General features: G+C 47.1%; 1 protein-coding gene and 1 long non-coding RNA gene across 2 annotated transcripts in view; both read right to left on the bottom strand.

Annotated features, from left to right (window-relative positions):
• Nucleotides 1–2,879, bottom strand: part of CACNG2 (calcium voltage-gated channel auxiliary subunit gamma 2) — an 89,609-nt gene extending 86,730 nt beyond the window's left edge. Inside the window, exon 1 of the mRNA XM_019515290.1 lies at nucleotides 1,328–2,879. Coding sequence (XP_019370835.1) covers nucleotides 1,328–1,538 — 211 coding nt within the window. The 5' untranslated portion in view covers nucleotides 1,539–2,879. The remainder of the gene's footprint in view (nucleotides 1–1,327) is intronic.
• A 3,529-nt stretch (nucleotides 2,880–6,408) lies between these two features.
• On the bottom strand, nucleotides 6,409–14,774 carry LOC109296067. Its single transcript, XR_002096881.1, has 2 exons — nucleotides 14,539–14,774; nucleotides 6,409–8,044 (listed from the first exon to the last, which is right to left on the bottom strand). It is a non-coding gene; the product is annotated as an uncharacterized LOC109296067 (long non-coding RNA).
• Nucleotides 14,775–16,039: the final 1,265 nt, after the last annotated feature.

The raw sequence follows: 16,039 nt of genomic DNA, 5'->3' as shown, positions 1-16,039 counted from the left end.
CATGCTGTAAGCAGTTGCATATGAAGGGTTAATACTGTTTCTTGCTTGCACCGCCCTAACTTGCCACTAGAGGGCAGACAAGCACAGGCATTGCTAAGAACTAGGACAGATGGGGTGCCTATACACATGCAGAGAGGCTGCTCTGATGCGTGGTAATTATGATGCACTGTAATCGAGTCTGCTGGAGTGTGGTAATTACTGCACTCCAACAGACCTCAGCATCACATGTGTCAGTGTCCATGCACTGAAAAATGACAGTAGGGGCACTTTAATTAAAGCTTGGTAGGTGACCTGTAGTTAAAGCACCCCTGCCACCATTTTTCAACATGGGGACACTGATAGACATGAAGCTTTGGGCACTTTAATTAGAGAAGCTCTGAGAATTAAAACACTCCCCCCCACACCCCTTCCCCATAGCCAGACTAAAGAGCACGTATTGAAAAGCAAACTGCTGCCCCCTCTGCTCTCCGCCCCCCGCCCTGCTTGGAGCGTCTGCTTCCAGGAGCTGGCTGCAATGCTGTTTCTCCTCTTGCCATCAGACATGTCACTCTATGTGGGAGCCGAGTTGCTTTTCAGCCTCACCACATTCCCACCGAGGCTGGCTTTCTGCTCAAAGGCTCTCTTCTTTTTAGCCTTTGCAATGAACCCTTCAAGAAAACAAACAAACAGGAAGGGGGGTGGACAAATTACCCCAAACAAAAGCCACTCAACCCAGCCCAGCAATATATAGCTGCTCGGAGACATTACGAAACGCTCTTAAACTCTGCTTGAGATGACTGGAGTCGAGAGCCTTTTCAAACCAGCCTGTGCTTAGCCATAACAAGACTGGCTTGCATTTTTTTTTTTCCTAAAAGGAAGTGATATTTACATATGAAGCACTTTGCCACCCCCCCCCCCAACTTCTCACTTCCCAGCCCTGTCTTCATCAAAGCAATTTGCAAAGGAGAGCAATTATTTCCCTCTGTTATTACAGCCAACAGTGCACCAATAATACAGCATTTTGCCTGCTTTCCCAGGCAATCATACGCTGGAGAGAGGCGGATCACACAGTTTAAGAGAGTCTCTGGATGTTTTCACAGTACAGAGATTATTCCAATGGAGAAGGTTGGCATTTTTTTTGGAGGGCAAGGGAGAGACAGCGAGAAAGGAACAGAGCACGGAGCATGTTTCACCTCTCCTCTTGCCTTCCCTTGCTCAGGAACTAACCCCAGCACCCTTGCTCCACAGTGGAAGGAGTGAAGTGAGAAAATGGTGGAATGTGGAGGGACTTATGGGGGGATAGAAAAGGGAGGTAGAGGAGGGGAGGAGGAGATCCAGAATCAAATACCTTCCAGGCAGCAGGTTCTCCATAATCCAGAGTGGGTCATGACTTCCTCGTTCTTTTTGCTGGTTTCGTTCTCATTGACAATTTTACTCTTGCAAACCCCTCTGGAGTAAAGCCAGTAGTCGGTCCCCACAGCTATGGTCATCAGGCTGAAGGCAGCGAAAGCACCAACGGTGGTTAAAAGCATCTGAACACCTCTGTCAAAGAGCCCCATAATTCTTCATTATATAAATACCCAACCGCCTTCTGATTCTTGGGGTGTGTGTGTTAATAAAATTAAAAAAGGATAATAATTCCACTAATAATATAATGGGAATATATAGAGAGATATATATAAAAAAGGGAGGTAAGAAAGCCCACGGAAAAGAGTGTAAATTGCAAAGATCACACGGGAAGAGGCTTGCCTTTTAAATCAGAAACGTTCCAGTTGTAATAGATGTATATATGTATATAAAAAAAAAGAAAGAAAAAAGAAAAAAGAAAAAAAGAATAAAACAGAAAGAAAAGAACTAAAAAAAGAGAGAGAAATAAAGAGAGAAACCCCCCCCAAAATGAGATGCCTTAATCCCTTTTTCTAAAATTCTGGTCTCCAGTTTCCATATGTAATGGCTAATTTGGAGATGGCTTCCACAGTGAACAGGGGAGCAGCAGCAGCATCCTCAACACAATCTCTCATTATCTGGACCTAGACAGTTAGAGATTGTAAGAGCAGAGATGCAACCTTCAGTCTTCTTGCTTAGCTCTGCAGCCTGCGCCATGAAAATCCCTTTCCTTCCCAGTTATCTTCCTTGGATTTTTGTTTTTGTTGTTGTTGGGTTTTTTTGTTTGTTTCTACTCTCTTGCACTTTTCTTGCTTTCTTTTTGTTTGTTTGCTTGTTTGTTTTGCTTGCTTGATTGTTTCTTCCCCTACCACCGAACCAGGCTGCCCAGTATACTGTAAGCCCTTGATTTCAGCTGAACAGGTGCTGAGGTCTTGCCTTCCATGGCTTTCCCCACAGCAGCAGCAGCAGCAGTAGCAGCAGTTGGTGTTGTTGGCGGAGGCAAAAGTGGGCAGGAGGGGGTGTTGCTCCCCCAGAATCGAGACGGGTTTCCCTCCTGCTCTCTGCAACGCTTCGGAAGAGAAGAGGATCGGTGTGTTGCTGCAGGGTTTGCTGCCCGGCGGTGGCTGCCTCTGCCTCTCTCCCCTTGGCAGTTGCTCTCCCACCTACTGCATTATCGTGGTGGTGCTGAAGTGGACAGCTCCCCGGCACAGGGTGCTCCGCGGTGCTGGAGAACAGCTCCTCCGCGCCTCGCCCGGGATGCTGCGGGGGACCTCGGGAGGGGAGCTGGGGGCAAGAGCTTCCCCTTCTTACTGCCTGTTCCCCGGCATCTGCAAATGGTGGTGACCCTCCTCTGCTCTGAGGAGCAGGAAGGGAGGGGCGGGGGTGCGGGATTAGCCTTCCCACTTGTCCCTTCTTGGTTGTACCCCTCTTCTTCCTCAGTCCTGAAATGATTGCTCCCCTAGGCTTCAGGAGCGGAGAGCGAGGCGTAGCTGGGTCTCGCTCGCTCGCTCGCTCGCTCTTGCCCAGCCCAGCCCAGCCCAGCCTCCTTCTCATCCCAGCTATACGTGCCCAGGGCTCCAAATACAAGCCTCACATCACAATTAGACCAGCACCAAACTTCAATCAGCCGTTTCTCTTCCCAGGAGAAGGGAGAAATGCAACGTGGAAGGGTCGTTTAAATAAATAAATAAATATAAATATGTGTCTGCATACGTACATACATATAGATGTGCGCGCACACACACACACACACACACACACACACACACACAGTCTCTTAAAATAAAATGAAATGAAATAAAATAAGGAAGCTGGCGTTTGAGCACTTGATCTTCCTTATTCTCGGGTTTGTTACAAGTCAGATTTTTTTTTGGTGGTGGTGGTGATGCTCCTCTCTCGTTCCTTTGTCTCTTCTTAACCAATGGTGTGTGTATCTCTCTCTCTCCTTTGTAGCTTACTGTGAAATCCCAAATCCTGCTCCAACTAGCAGACATTTTGGAAAGATTGTTGAGAGAAAAGGGTCATTTCGAAACACAGAAGAAGAAGTTGCTTGCAAATTGAATCCCCCCCCCACAATCCAGCCCTCTGCTCATTGCACACGGGGGAGGCTCTGACTGAATCGACAGAAAGGCTATGATCGCGCATCGCCTTGAAGTTTCCTGTGCCAAGCACAGCTCGTTAGGACCGGGTCTGAGCCCGCACACATAGAGATGTACATAAAGTGAACAGTGCTGGCATGTCACCAGCCTCTCTGCCTCCCCCAGCACTCTCCTCACAGCCACTTTAATGGCATTATTCACTTCAGGATGCTAACCTGGGGAGCTGCACCTTCATGGAGAGAAAAAAACCCCAACTGGATGACCCTGATTTCATTTCTCCCTGACCAGCTTCATAGTTCAGAGAGCAGGGGGCCAGGCAGCTCGCAGGGAAGTTGAAGCAGTGAGACACATCGCAATTTCATAACTCTCTTCATCTCTCCGCCCTTCCCTGGATGCCGGCTGAGCTCATTCTGAGACAAGCTCTCCGAGGGCTGCTGAACGCTGAAGAGTTTGTAAAGAGAGAGAGAATTACAAACCAGTTTGTACTGGTTGTGCTATCAATCTCTGAGCCCCCACCTGCTACTGACGTGCTGACCTCCAGTGGGACACTCTCTCCTCAGCTTGGCTACCTCAGACCCCCAACTACCTGCCTCTTCGCTCCCATTTGCCTGAATGCCCATTCATGCCCAGGCAGGCGATGACAAGCTTGCTAGTGTGTGAGAATTACATGTTCTCTCCTCCTCCCACCCCTTGGATTTGCTTCCCTCCTTCACAGTGTGGATTCATTGACAAGAAAATCTGCTCTCCTCTTTCTGTCCCAATACGCAAGAGGGAGCCAAGGGGAAGGGGACAGTGAGAGCTTCAAGGTGCACCTTAGAGCTGGGCCAAGGTAGCGAGCAAAGTTTATGGTGGTTACAAGGGGCTGTGTGAGAGGGGGCCTCACCACCATGCCCCTCAGAGAGCCCTGTTCATCCCAGTGCCACCCCCAGGGTCCTGCACCCTCCCTTCCAGCCCCTGATTATTCTTTTAAATGATTAGTGTGGCCCACTCTCACCAACTCTCTCAGCCCAGTCATGCCCCCATCCCAGACACATATATACACAGGGGCTGGGAAGCCAGTGGCAAACATCATCCCAGAGCCATATTTGTCAACACAGGGGCACTGGCATCTGGCATTGTCAATACCAGGAGCACTAGCAGCAGCAGCCACCAGTCCCCCTCAGCCTGGGGAGGAGGTAAGGGAGAAGCCTGGATGCCCCTTGCCCCCAGCAGACATTGTTGAAAGGACATTCCTGCCATCCATGCTAGGCCTGACATGTGGTGCGCTCTGAAGCTGAGCAGCAGGGGGACACAGAGCTGGGCAGATGGTCAGCTGTCCCTATGTTTGATTGGACTGGTCAAAGCACATGTGTTTGACTGGGGATGGATTAATTGGGGTCTTCAAAGGGGAGGGAGCATCATCAGCTCCAATGGTGACAAGGCAAGAGAGAGCCTTCTCTGCTCACTGGGAACCACTGTGCTTGACCTGGGCAGTGGAGCCAGTGACCCTGCTCTGTGGCAGCCTGGACTGTCCCTTTTGTGCAAGTTGTGGCTTCAAGGAGTGGAGAGCTCTGAGGGCTTTGCTGGTACAGGTGGCTCCACCAACCTTCTCTGAGTTCCCTCCTGCATTGGGAGGGTAGGCTTTTTTTCCTTAGGCTTGGTGTTCACCTTGCTTGTCTAAAGGACGTTGAAATGCCGAAAGTGGCAGAGACATTTCCCTCCAAGCCTGGGGTCCAGCAAGTGACCAGGATCCTATGAAAGGCCTCCAGTGAAAGAGGCTATGACTGTCACAAAGGTGTCTTTTGAGAGGCTATCATTAGGCCTCCCTAAAGTCCTAGCAGCCCTGTGGAAAACGTCTTGTGGAACTTGGTGCTAGTGGAGATTATCAAAGAGATCTTTCTTCCTGAAAGGGTGGCTCTGGGAATGGGCTGATGGTGGTTGTGATGGAGGGAGACAACCTCCTTTGCAGCTCTGACTCCTTTCCTATCCAGCACTATGTACAGTTTTCATTTCATTCTGGTCTGGAGGTTTTGGCACACCGTAGTGTTAGTAGTTACCCCCAACATTCAAGATCAAGATCTCTCCTTATGAAGACAGGAGAGGCAGAGAAGACTAGCCAGTGAAGTATAAAAAGCTCTATAGGAGGAGGTCAGATGGACAGACAACCTGAAGATTACGTAAGTGCTGTCAGGAGAGAAACATAGTCCCTGGGGGAACAAGGAACCTTGGTCACAGACCAGGACTCTGGTGTGCTAGGTGCTGGACTAACTCAGAACAAAAGGCCACTCACTGATCCAATGAGAACATGTGAGTGAATAAGTATCTGCCATTATGAGTGAGAGTTGCACAACTGGCTCAGAGCTAACAACCAGAAATAATAGAAACAAGAACACCATAGCTGAAAGAGTGGAATTATATTTCTACTTATACTGACACTACCAGAATCACAGAAATCACAGAAGGACTGGATCTATGTCATCTATGTTCTGCCCCACCAATCAGTGCAGGATTGTTCCCTTCACCACAGTCTCTAGTGCTTTGACCAGTCCAATCAAGCAATAGCAGACTTGCAATTTCCATTGAGAGGTTATTCCACAATCTGATCAGGTCCAGTCTTGAAGGATGATGAGCCCAGAAACTGCAGTAGGAGATAAGGGTGCTTAGTGCTTCACAGAATCAGGACCTAAAAGCTTCTTATCAAGCTTCTTCCTGATATTCAGACTCCGTTGTCCTTTCCCATTATCTTAGGTGCATGATTCTGGCCTATTCCAAATAATTCCTCTATCATTCTAAGTGATATGGTGGAAGAACAGGTTCAATGACAGCACAGAGGCAGAGGAAACAAACTCACTGAAATCTCAAGGTGCATGTGGCTGCCGCTGGCATTATGGCTGCAGACAGAACAGAGATTTCACCTCTTATACAAGGAATCATTTTTACACAGAAATGAGTTACAGAAGGAAAACATAGTTGCAGATTTTTATTACAGTTACAATAAGATATTACTATATACTATAAACACAGAAATATGTATTACGACTCCAGAGCAGGAGGAGAGAAATGAATGGGCTCAAGTTGAAAAAAGAGAGGGTTTTAAATTATATTTCAAATGAAATGGGGACTTGATGAGACAGAGAGACATAGGGAGTTTGTTCCTGATGCCAAAAAGAGAAGAGGGGAGGGTTCTTGCAGTAAAAGGGGTAGGATTTATGAGAGGAGGGAGAAGAAGAGGGAAAGAGAGAGACAGAGAGAGAGTACTATGTGAGTGAAGGAAAGGGGAAGAAGCAGAGAGACACACAGCAGGTGAAAGAAGCCAAAACAACTCCATAGGAGAGTGTTAAAAACAGAAAGGGCAACTGAACTTGATTGGGAAAGGGAGGGAGAGTGTGCAGAGGTGTCTGAGAATTAGGCGATGCAGTGGGTTTCCTGCTATGTGGAACAAATCTGAGGGGGGTGTTTTGTGCATGCTGTGATCCAAGAATCTGGGAAGGCACCAGAGGGTAGAAGTAAAACAGTCAAGCTAAGCAGAGTGTCAATGATGGAGGAGCAGAGGTAAGGCTGAAACAGTTGTTCTCCAAGGCAGAGTGGAGGTGGTAATAGGCACAGACACAGGGGATACAGGAGGAGGAGATGATGATGGATGATACCAAGATTATGGACAGAGGAGTCAAGTGGGAGATCTGAATTCAGGAAGGGGATGAGCCCTTAATAATGCTTCTCATACCCAAGAGATGCACTTCAAGCTGAGCTATTTATGGGGAGGAGGTTAGAGCAAAACTGTAAATTTATGTGGGTGAGACTGACACAGAGGTTGAATAGGGTAGTCACTAACCATATCACACACTATCTGCAATTCATAAATAAAAATGCTTTAGGAATATCTTAGGGTCTCAAAGTGTTTTACAAAATCAGCCTCATGTTATTGTGTGGCATTGGTATTGTTATACCCATTTTATCAATGAGCAGACAGACCAAAAGAGAAGTTAAATGTGTTTTTGGCAAGATTACAGAGTGAGTGAAAGAGGAAGGGTGAGTGAGCAAGTGAAACAGAACCCAGGAGCTCTAACTCCCAGTCTCCACATCTGAGCAGCTGAGTATCAGCACAAAAAGTGATTAAAGTAATTAAGATAAAAATTCAGATAACATGGCAAATTCGCCGCTCATGTAACTCCATGGGCCAACATGACTGAGAAGGAGGAAGAAATTATGAGAGAGCAGAGGTCTAAAAATTAACACCTTCAAGACTCCATGTAGGAGTGATAGTGGGGCAGAGGAAAAGAAATGTGTTAAGCAGGAGTGAAATCATGACACAAGAGAAGCAAACACTGAGCAAAGGATGGTGGAGGAGATCACATACTTTCTAGGTTTTCCTATGGCCTAAATCACCATAGCACATAAATATCTATTGCACATTAAAGAACTTATCCTTATGACATCCTTGTGAGGTATAATCATCCCCATTTCGCAGATGGCTACGTGAGGCACCAAGACTCAGGACCTGATTCAAAGGCCACTGAAGTCAACAGGAATCTCTGCATTGATTGCAATGGGATGAGGTCTAAATGGTTTGCTGAAAGCCATGAACGAAGTCTGTGCTAGAGCTGAAATAGAAATGAGAACACTTGAAACATGCTCACTTGGTTTTGCTACAAAGCCATCCTTTCTGTGCCATGCTTAGATGATGTCTGCTAGCGACTTTGTGATTCTGCAATTTTAGTTTTTTTCTGTCAGATCATAGAAAAACATGGGAAAAGTCAGACTGTGGACACTCAAAAAACAGATGTAAGGATGCAGTAAGGGCTGTGCTGTCTACCTTCCTTTATGTAACCACCTCCTGCTCATCTTTACTTCTTGTGTCCTCTTCAAGTCACTGTCTATTTGCTGCTAAATTCCTTTTCCTGACTTGGCTCTTCAGTTAGCACTGAGCAAGTCCTGAAAAGTCCATTTTCTTATAGAGAAGGATGGGATTTCAGTCTCCAAGTTGGGTTCATCCTGGTACCCTCCCCCTGCCCAAGACTTGCAGAGACAGACACAGCCCTTTCCACACATCCACATACCTGTCTGTATTTTTGATGGGGTGAGATAAAAAAAGTTAATCTAAATGGTGCCTCAGCCCTGGGATTTTCTAAAAGTACAGCACACTTTTCTCCCCATGGACCATTCTGTGCTGTATCAATGCAAATTCCCTTTTCAGTCATATGCTGCTAAATGTCATCTATTGGGCCCTGTGGGTTGATTTCTTCCAACAGGGAAAAACTACTCTTCTTTCGGATGAGGCAGACTATGGTGATGGTCGGGGCTTCTGTGGCAAATACTGCACAGTGCTGGGTTTCTGAATGCAAACTGTTTATCTGTCTCCCTCTTTCCATGCTGTGTTTGGGGTTTGTATGTTCAGCAAGTGCCTAATCAATAGGAATGGAAAAGAAATCAATGCCTGTAACCCATTAGCTCTACCAGAGGGCAGGCTGCTAACGAGTCACTCTGGCCAGAATTACAGTATTTGGTAAAATAACCTTTGTGAGGTACACACAGAGATTTATTGTGTGGGACTTCCACAAATAAGAATACAAAAATCAGCAAACACCCCTGTGAGTGCATTTACCTCAATACACTTACACAAATGTACAGAGCAGATCCCCTCATCTCTCAGCCATATTTACTCCTTCACAAGCTTCTATCTTAAATCAGTCAGCTTGGTATGCTTCCCTGTACCATCCTTATACTCCATACTGCATACCCCATAAGCATTTGCACCTAATCCCCCACACTTACACAGAGGCCAATATTCCACTGAATTGCTCCCCCTCACACCCTCCCTCTCACCAGCTCACATGAATACAATCTCTTCTAGACCTTCCATCCTACTCTAAACAGTCACCCTGCCCTACATATATAGAATTAAGCATAAACACCCAATCACAAGTATACAGACATATATAACCCTGGAAGCATATTCCATAATGAAGTGCAGAGAGGCTTGGGGAGGCTGCAGACATGGATGAGCTAATGTCTGAATAACATAGCTAGAGACAGCAAGGAAAGAAAAGACATTTGTCCATTGTTTGTAGGTTTGTGAATAGAGTGTGAGCAATGTTGTGATGAGCATCTGCTCTGAGGGGAAGGCACAGTGTATGAGTGTATGAAGCTAGAGCAAAACGGAATAAGGACACTGAGGACCTAATCTTGCTCTTATTAAAACTTATCCCAAAACTCCAATTGACTATACGGAGAAGAGGATCTAGGCCCCACTACTGTTCTAACACTAGGAGGAAGGGTATCCCCTTCAGATTAGTTTCAGAGCCCAGTGATGATGATCATCATACATTTTGCAGGAAACATATCTGTGGAATGCTAATGGGGATATACATAGCTGGAGCAGACCAGCTGTAAGGAAAGAAGGTCCTTGCTCTCATGCAAACGAGCCAGAGCCCCTGGAAAAGGCAAGTAATGCAAAGAATAAACAAGGCCAAAAAACCCAAAAAACAAAACAAAACAGCAAGAGAAAACAGTCTAATGGCTTGTGAGCCGAAAGATATTTTAGACTCCTCCTGGAAGCACCAGCAGGACAGAAAACAAAAAGAGGAAGTGCAGCCTTTGGTGGGGGGTTATTAGTGTTGACATTGACCAATATTTACTGGGAGCAGACTTTCTTTCTGTGAGAAAGGCACAGATGGGAGTGCAGAAGAAAACTCCTGTGTAGCTTCGCCCTTTCCACTTTCATCTGCCAAAGTCACACTCTGTCATTAACACAAGCTCCCTCCATCTGGCCAGCAGCAGCCACAGCAGCTTCACCCTCTGACCCCTGTATGGAAGAGACTAACTTTTTCTGTGCCATTGGGAGTCAGGCAGGTACCTTGACTGCAAATCACCCCCATTCTCCCCTCTCTCCGTTGGGCCATTTTAAACCCTTCTTTTGGAAGAGACCAGATAGCTAGGATACCAGAAGCATAATCCTTTCATTTCTCTGCTGTCCAGCTGCACAAGTCAGAGAGGTGGAGGGAAAGGAAATCAAAGACCTATGAGCAAAATGAGATCACAGTGCAAGATCCTAAGGGAAAGCTGACCCTCTGGAATGCATTAGCAAGTACGCGTCTGACTTTGCAGAGAAACATATTGAGAGAAATATGCAACTCAAAGATTCCTTAGGATCTTTGGGAGTACAGTAGCTCAGAAGGATCAAACACAGATACTCTATACATTCCCGGTGAAACTATGGGCCACTGCAGGCCTGGTGAGTTTTGCCTTTGACTTCAGTGAGGGCAGGATCTCACTGCAAGGCAAGCAAATTGTAGTATAAAACAGGAACTGAGAGCTACTGTTTTAAAGAGAGCCAGCTAGCATAGCGGTGGGTACATAGATGTTGTAGAAAATTCTGGACACAGTTTTTTTATTGCAAGTTTCACAAACCTTGAAGTGAATTCATATAGGAGGCAACCTTTTGGCCCCGCAGGCCAGATGAGTCACATAGGGCTGCTCTGCAGGCCAGACTGGGCCCCACATTCCCAGGATGGGGCCCCATACTACCTGCCCCATTCTACATACTTGATCTAGCACACGTTACTTGGCCCATGGGGCTGCCCATGATTTTGGAAATTTCGCAGCAGGGGAGTGGCCACCACTCCCCCACTGCCAAATTTTTGGGCTTGTGGGGAGCCTTCTAGGCCAGGTGATACTATTGAGCCCCCCTGATATGGAGGATATCTGTTAAATGTGTCAGACTAAGCATGTCAGATACTACAGCAGTGCTCAGAAATTAGGGTGATGGGCATGGTACAAGAATCTACATTGGCTAGAAATCATCAACTGGTTATGACTACCTTAAAAGACAGGCCAAGGTTTTTAAGCAAATGGATGCTTACATGTAAGCTCTTAATTCCATATTTAGGTACTCATTTAAGTGTCCTGATTTTAAATTGTGCTGAGCAGCCTGCAGCTCCTACTAATTTCACTGACAAGTACAGGTGCTCAGCACTTCTGAACGTCTGGCTACATACTGAGGTGCCTAATGAAGAATCTGAATTGAAGTTCCTATCTCTTAAAGTCTTTATAGAAATGAAGCAGGGAGTCCAGAGGCTGTGCTTTGGGTATGTAATCAACTGTTATTAGCATCAGTCATCTGCCATAAACTCAAATGATGTGCATTAATGAGGCCTTATGTATTTCCTGGGAGCTGTCCGGCCCCTTTTCACATGCACACAGTGGCAAAGCTGTGGCCACTTCAGACTTCACAGCTGTCACTGTGCTGTGCATCGTGACAACTCAGGATCTTAGAGCGTCACCTGGGACAGCACTCAGCTCCTCTCCTGCCTGAGAAGTACAGGCCTCACTCACTTGAGCTACTGGAGAATCTCCTTTGGCTGTTCTGGTCTGACACATGGGTGGGCAGTTCTGAGCTCATCCAGTAGAGGGCAGCTTGAACCCAAATCCTACCTAGTATGTTAGTGTCAAACATGGGGGCAGGTGCTTTTCATCTCTGAGCTTCACTAACTGGCTTAATCTGCTTGTTCATTTGAAGACATTTCCTTGGAGACAACAAACAGACACAGCAAAGTGCATTGGGGATGTGTTTGCCAGCACTGGCCCTGACTTTCCTATTTAGGGCATAGGATGTAGAGCCACACAGGGGAAGCTGGATTAGAACTGCCTGCCCAGGAGTGCAGAGAGCACCCACAGACTCCCCAAGCTGGGCAGATGCCTGGGAGATGGTACAGTCAACTGCTGAGCTGCAGTCTCAACATGCGCTTGCTCCTGGTTGTGTTCCTGGAAGATAAATGCTGCGCTTCCCTGGTCATATGTGCTTGTGGGTCTGATGCCTACGTCACTCAGGTAAAACTATTCAGCTGCCATTTTTCCTGTATCCAGCCCAAAGCAACAAGCCACTCCTCTTATTCACAGACCATTGGGACTCTTCTCTGCAACTGACCTATATTAGTTTTAAGCTCCATTTGTTCTGGCCTGCACTCCCCTCTCTTCCCCCACGGAGCACATACGCTACCCCTCCCCCTCATACAAACACCTTTATACATCCAAGGACATTGTAAAAATAAAATGATCACAACCTGGCCCTCAGGGAACTTCACTTTTACAGTTTGTCCTGCTCTGATGCTGATAGAATTCACAACCCAGTTTGAGAGAGACAGACAGAGAGTGAGAGAAAGGAGGCAGACAGTCAGAGAGAGAATGAGATAGAGGAGCTAAGGAGAGATAAAAAGGAGCTAAATAGAAGAAACAGAACGAGTAATCTGAAACAAGGAGAGAAAGATCTATAACCTGGGAGAGCGGGATAGTGAAGGAAGGAAAGGAGAAGAAGCTACAGGGAATTTGAGAGATCCAGAGAAAGATCTAAAAATGTAAGAACTGAGAGAGAGAAAAGGAAGAGAAAGACAAGAGAGTGAGAAAAGACAGAAGAGGAAAAAGGACAGAAATCAGGGAGAATAACAGAAGAGAAGCAATGTTAGGCATAAAAAGGGGAAGATGATGACTAAGAGAACAGGCAAAGGAAAAGAAAGAGCCAGCAGTTCTTGGTAGCCAACAGCTTCAATATGGCAGAGAAAAGAGGTGGGGTACCTTCAGAATTCAACCTGGGAGGACAGGGATTAAGTAAAAAATCCAGTATAGCAATTAACAAGAGCTCTGTCATTTTAAACTTTTTCAAACAGTCCATCAGGTTCACTGGAAACAATTAGTCAACAGGTTGCAGTGTAATGCTGACCTCCTGAACCCCAATAGTGGGGAAAAGTGAAAGGGATGTTGGTATGCTTGGGTCTGGGCACCCTAATGGCCTGCCTAAAACAAAATTAGTCCTTTTTGTTTTTATATATAACCCATCCTGTAAACAGTCATAGATGCCCACACAGCTGGTCAGAGATGCCATCTCCCTCACATCCAGACAGGTGCCTTCCTCTCCACATTTGTCTCTTTCTCCCTTTCGCACAGCTCATCTCTCTGCCCTTGTTCACTTTCTCCTCCATACAGACCCTCCTCCCTCTCTCTCCCTGTCTCCTTATAGCTGCTCTTCCTTACTCTTATTTACACAGACGATCTTCTTGCACACACACACAATCTATCTTGCACACACGCACAGTCTCTCTATATCCATTCTGCAAAGGCATTTCTAATGGACCCATTGTCCCAGTGTCTAGGTGACACCTCTCCTCCATATACCCGTTTCTCTCTCCCATCTACAACAGCCAGATCTGCCTCTCCCTCCTTCACCCAATCTCTTTCTCCGCCTTTCCCACTCCATTCCTTTGTCTGTTACATGCAGTCCATCTGTCTGTCTCTCCATCACAGTCCCTCTCTCTTTCCCTCACCCACACCCTGACCATCTGTCTGTCCCTCCTTCACATTTCTCTATCCCTCTCACACAGACCAGTCCATCCCTCTGTCTCTCTCTCTCCTTCACACAGTTCATCTGTCTCCTACACACCCAGTCCCATGCTCTCTCTCTCTCTCTCTCTCTCTCTTCCATACTGAGAGGAGGCAGCGGCGGCAAAGAATTTGCTGCTGACCGCTGCATTGCTAGGAGGCAAACACATGGCCGGCCTTGTGCAGGCCAGTTTCCGCCTGAGTGCCCCAAGTCACATATCCCCAGCATCATCTCCGGCACTGGGAAAACAGATGGTAGAATAAATGAGTGAAGTCTGATAGGGGGACAAAGGGGTGCCTACCTGGGATGCCCTCACTTACACAGAGACACACAGCTGCAGCATTGCCCTGACACCCCAATATCAACCTTGACCCCAGAAAGTCAAGCAAAGCCTGAGCTCTGCACAGGACACCATGTGGAGTACAGCATGGCAGGAATCTGTGTCACAGCCATGTTTATGACTTCAGACCCCAGAAATGTAGGTATAAGATTGGGTAAAAGCTCTCCCAAGGAGATGGGTGGATGGATGGCTCAGAAGGTATTTTCAGGGGGGGCATGACAGAGGTAGCATATCAATGGTATATGGGGGACATAAAAAGGCAGAAAGGTTGATGGGTGACAGGCAAAGCTAAGGCAGTGGTAAGGGCACTGGTTGTAAACACACTGTGTTGAGAGGTTGGAAGGATTCCCTCAGTGGATGATAGGTATAGTAGACGGGGCACATACAGTTTCCTGAAGTCCAGGAGGTTCTTCTTCAGGCATGTGCTCTGCCCCATTTCTCCTGTAAGACCAGGTCACTTCTGCTTAGCAGTTTCTCCTCTCTGTGAAGAGTAAGAGCCACAACACTAGTCAACTTTGGAAACAGGCCGTCAAGGCACAGCAGGAACAATGACTCAATGCTTGCCCCAGAGACTCTGATTTCTTGGTAAGCAGAGAGACCACAGTAGATGGAAAGAGCTCTTAATTTAGGACATGATTCTCAGTTAGGGTGCCATGCGATCCTTTCAAGGGTGTTGCAGGGTACTGTGCAATATTAACCCAGTTAGGTGTACAGACACCTACGCATTATTTACAAGATAAACCCAGAGGTTTCAAATAGGAATCCATGGTGTCAAAAACATTCTGACCTGCCGTGGTCTTTCTGAGCTCTTTGCAACAGAACAATTGCTCTAGTATTTTTCTGTAGTTAAGAAATAAATGAAGGCTAAAAGCTGGGATTTTTTTTGAGGAGTGCCTGGAGTTTAACAAGGGTAAAACCCACTGGTTTAAGGGCTCATTGGTGAATCCCTCTCTCTTCCAGCTGCACACTTCACTCAGCCCCATTGTTCATTACTGGGGTGAGATGCCCTGCAATAAGCTACAGAGGTAGTGCTGTAGTCCGACTGGAAGCTACGCAGCAAATAAAAGACAGCTGGGAAGAAGGCAGTAGAATAGAGGAGGTGAAATAATAGGCTAAGCAGAAACTCCATGGTCAGTCAGAGGTCATGTGATTGGAAGGGGTGAAGCCCTACTCTACTTTAAGCCTAGCTCTAGAGCTAAAGGAGGTGGTCTGGCCCTGAGCTTCAGGGAGGGAAGAACTCCTGAGAGCCCAGGCTGTGAAACCAGGGGACCCAGTCACTCCAGGTATCTGGGGAAGCTGGAGAAAGACAGTGGGCAGAGGACTGGAAGTTGCTGTGTAGAGACTCAAGAAACCAGAGGTTTCAGTATGGCTGACAGGGGTGGTTTTGGGGGCCATGGGTGGGCACTTCATGTCACGATGGCCTGAAGCCCAGATAGAGCCCTGCAAAGTCCGGAACCAAGTGGGCTGCACGGGCTGAAGCTGAGACAGGAACAGGGGCCCAGTGCTTGGGTAGAGAAGGGTCTGAGACCCAGTGGGCTGAAGCTGACTGGACCAGGGGCCCCTTACACGCATAGAGAAGGAGTTGAGGCCAAGATATAGCCCTACATGGGTCTGGGACCCAGTGGGCTGCATGGATTAGGCCAAGTGTTTTATAGGCAGAAGATAACAGCTTGCCAAGAGTCAGGGACTCAGAGAGCTGAGACCAGTATACAGCCAGAGGGCTCAGTGCAGAGAATAGAGTAAGACCTGTGAACCACGGATGTGGCTACTGGTGGGGCTAGAGGCCATGATTAAAAGCCATGTAAGGGGATTAGGACCTGGAAGGTCCAGTGCAAGAGAGGAAGGGCCAGTAGCCCAGTATAGTGTTCCAGAGGGGTGGGAGCCCCG

Source organism: Gavialis gangeticus, unplaced genomic scaffold (genome assembly GCF_001723915.1).
Source record: "Gavialis gangeticus isolate Ggan-Ray unplaced genomic scaffold, GavGan_comp1, whole genome shotgun sequence".
NCBI classification, from domain to species: domain Eukaryota; kingdom Metazoa; phylum Chordata; order Crocodylia; family Gavialidae; genus Gavialis; species Gavialis gangeticus.
This window is presented reverse-complemented; position numbering and strand designations above follow the sequence as displayed.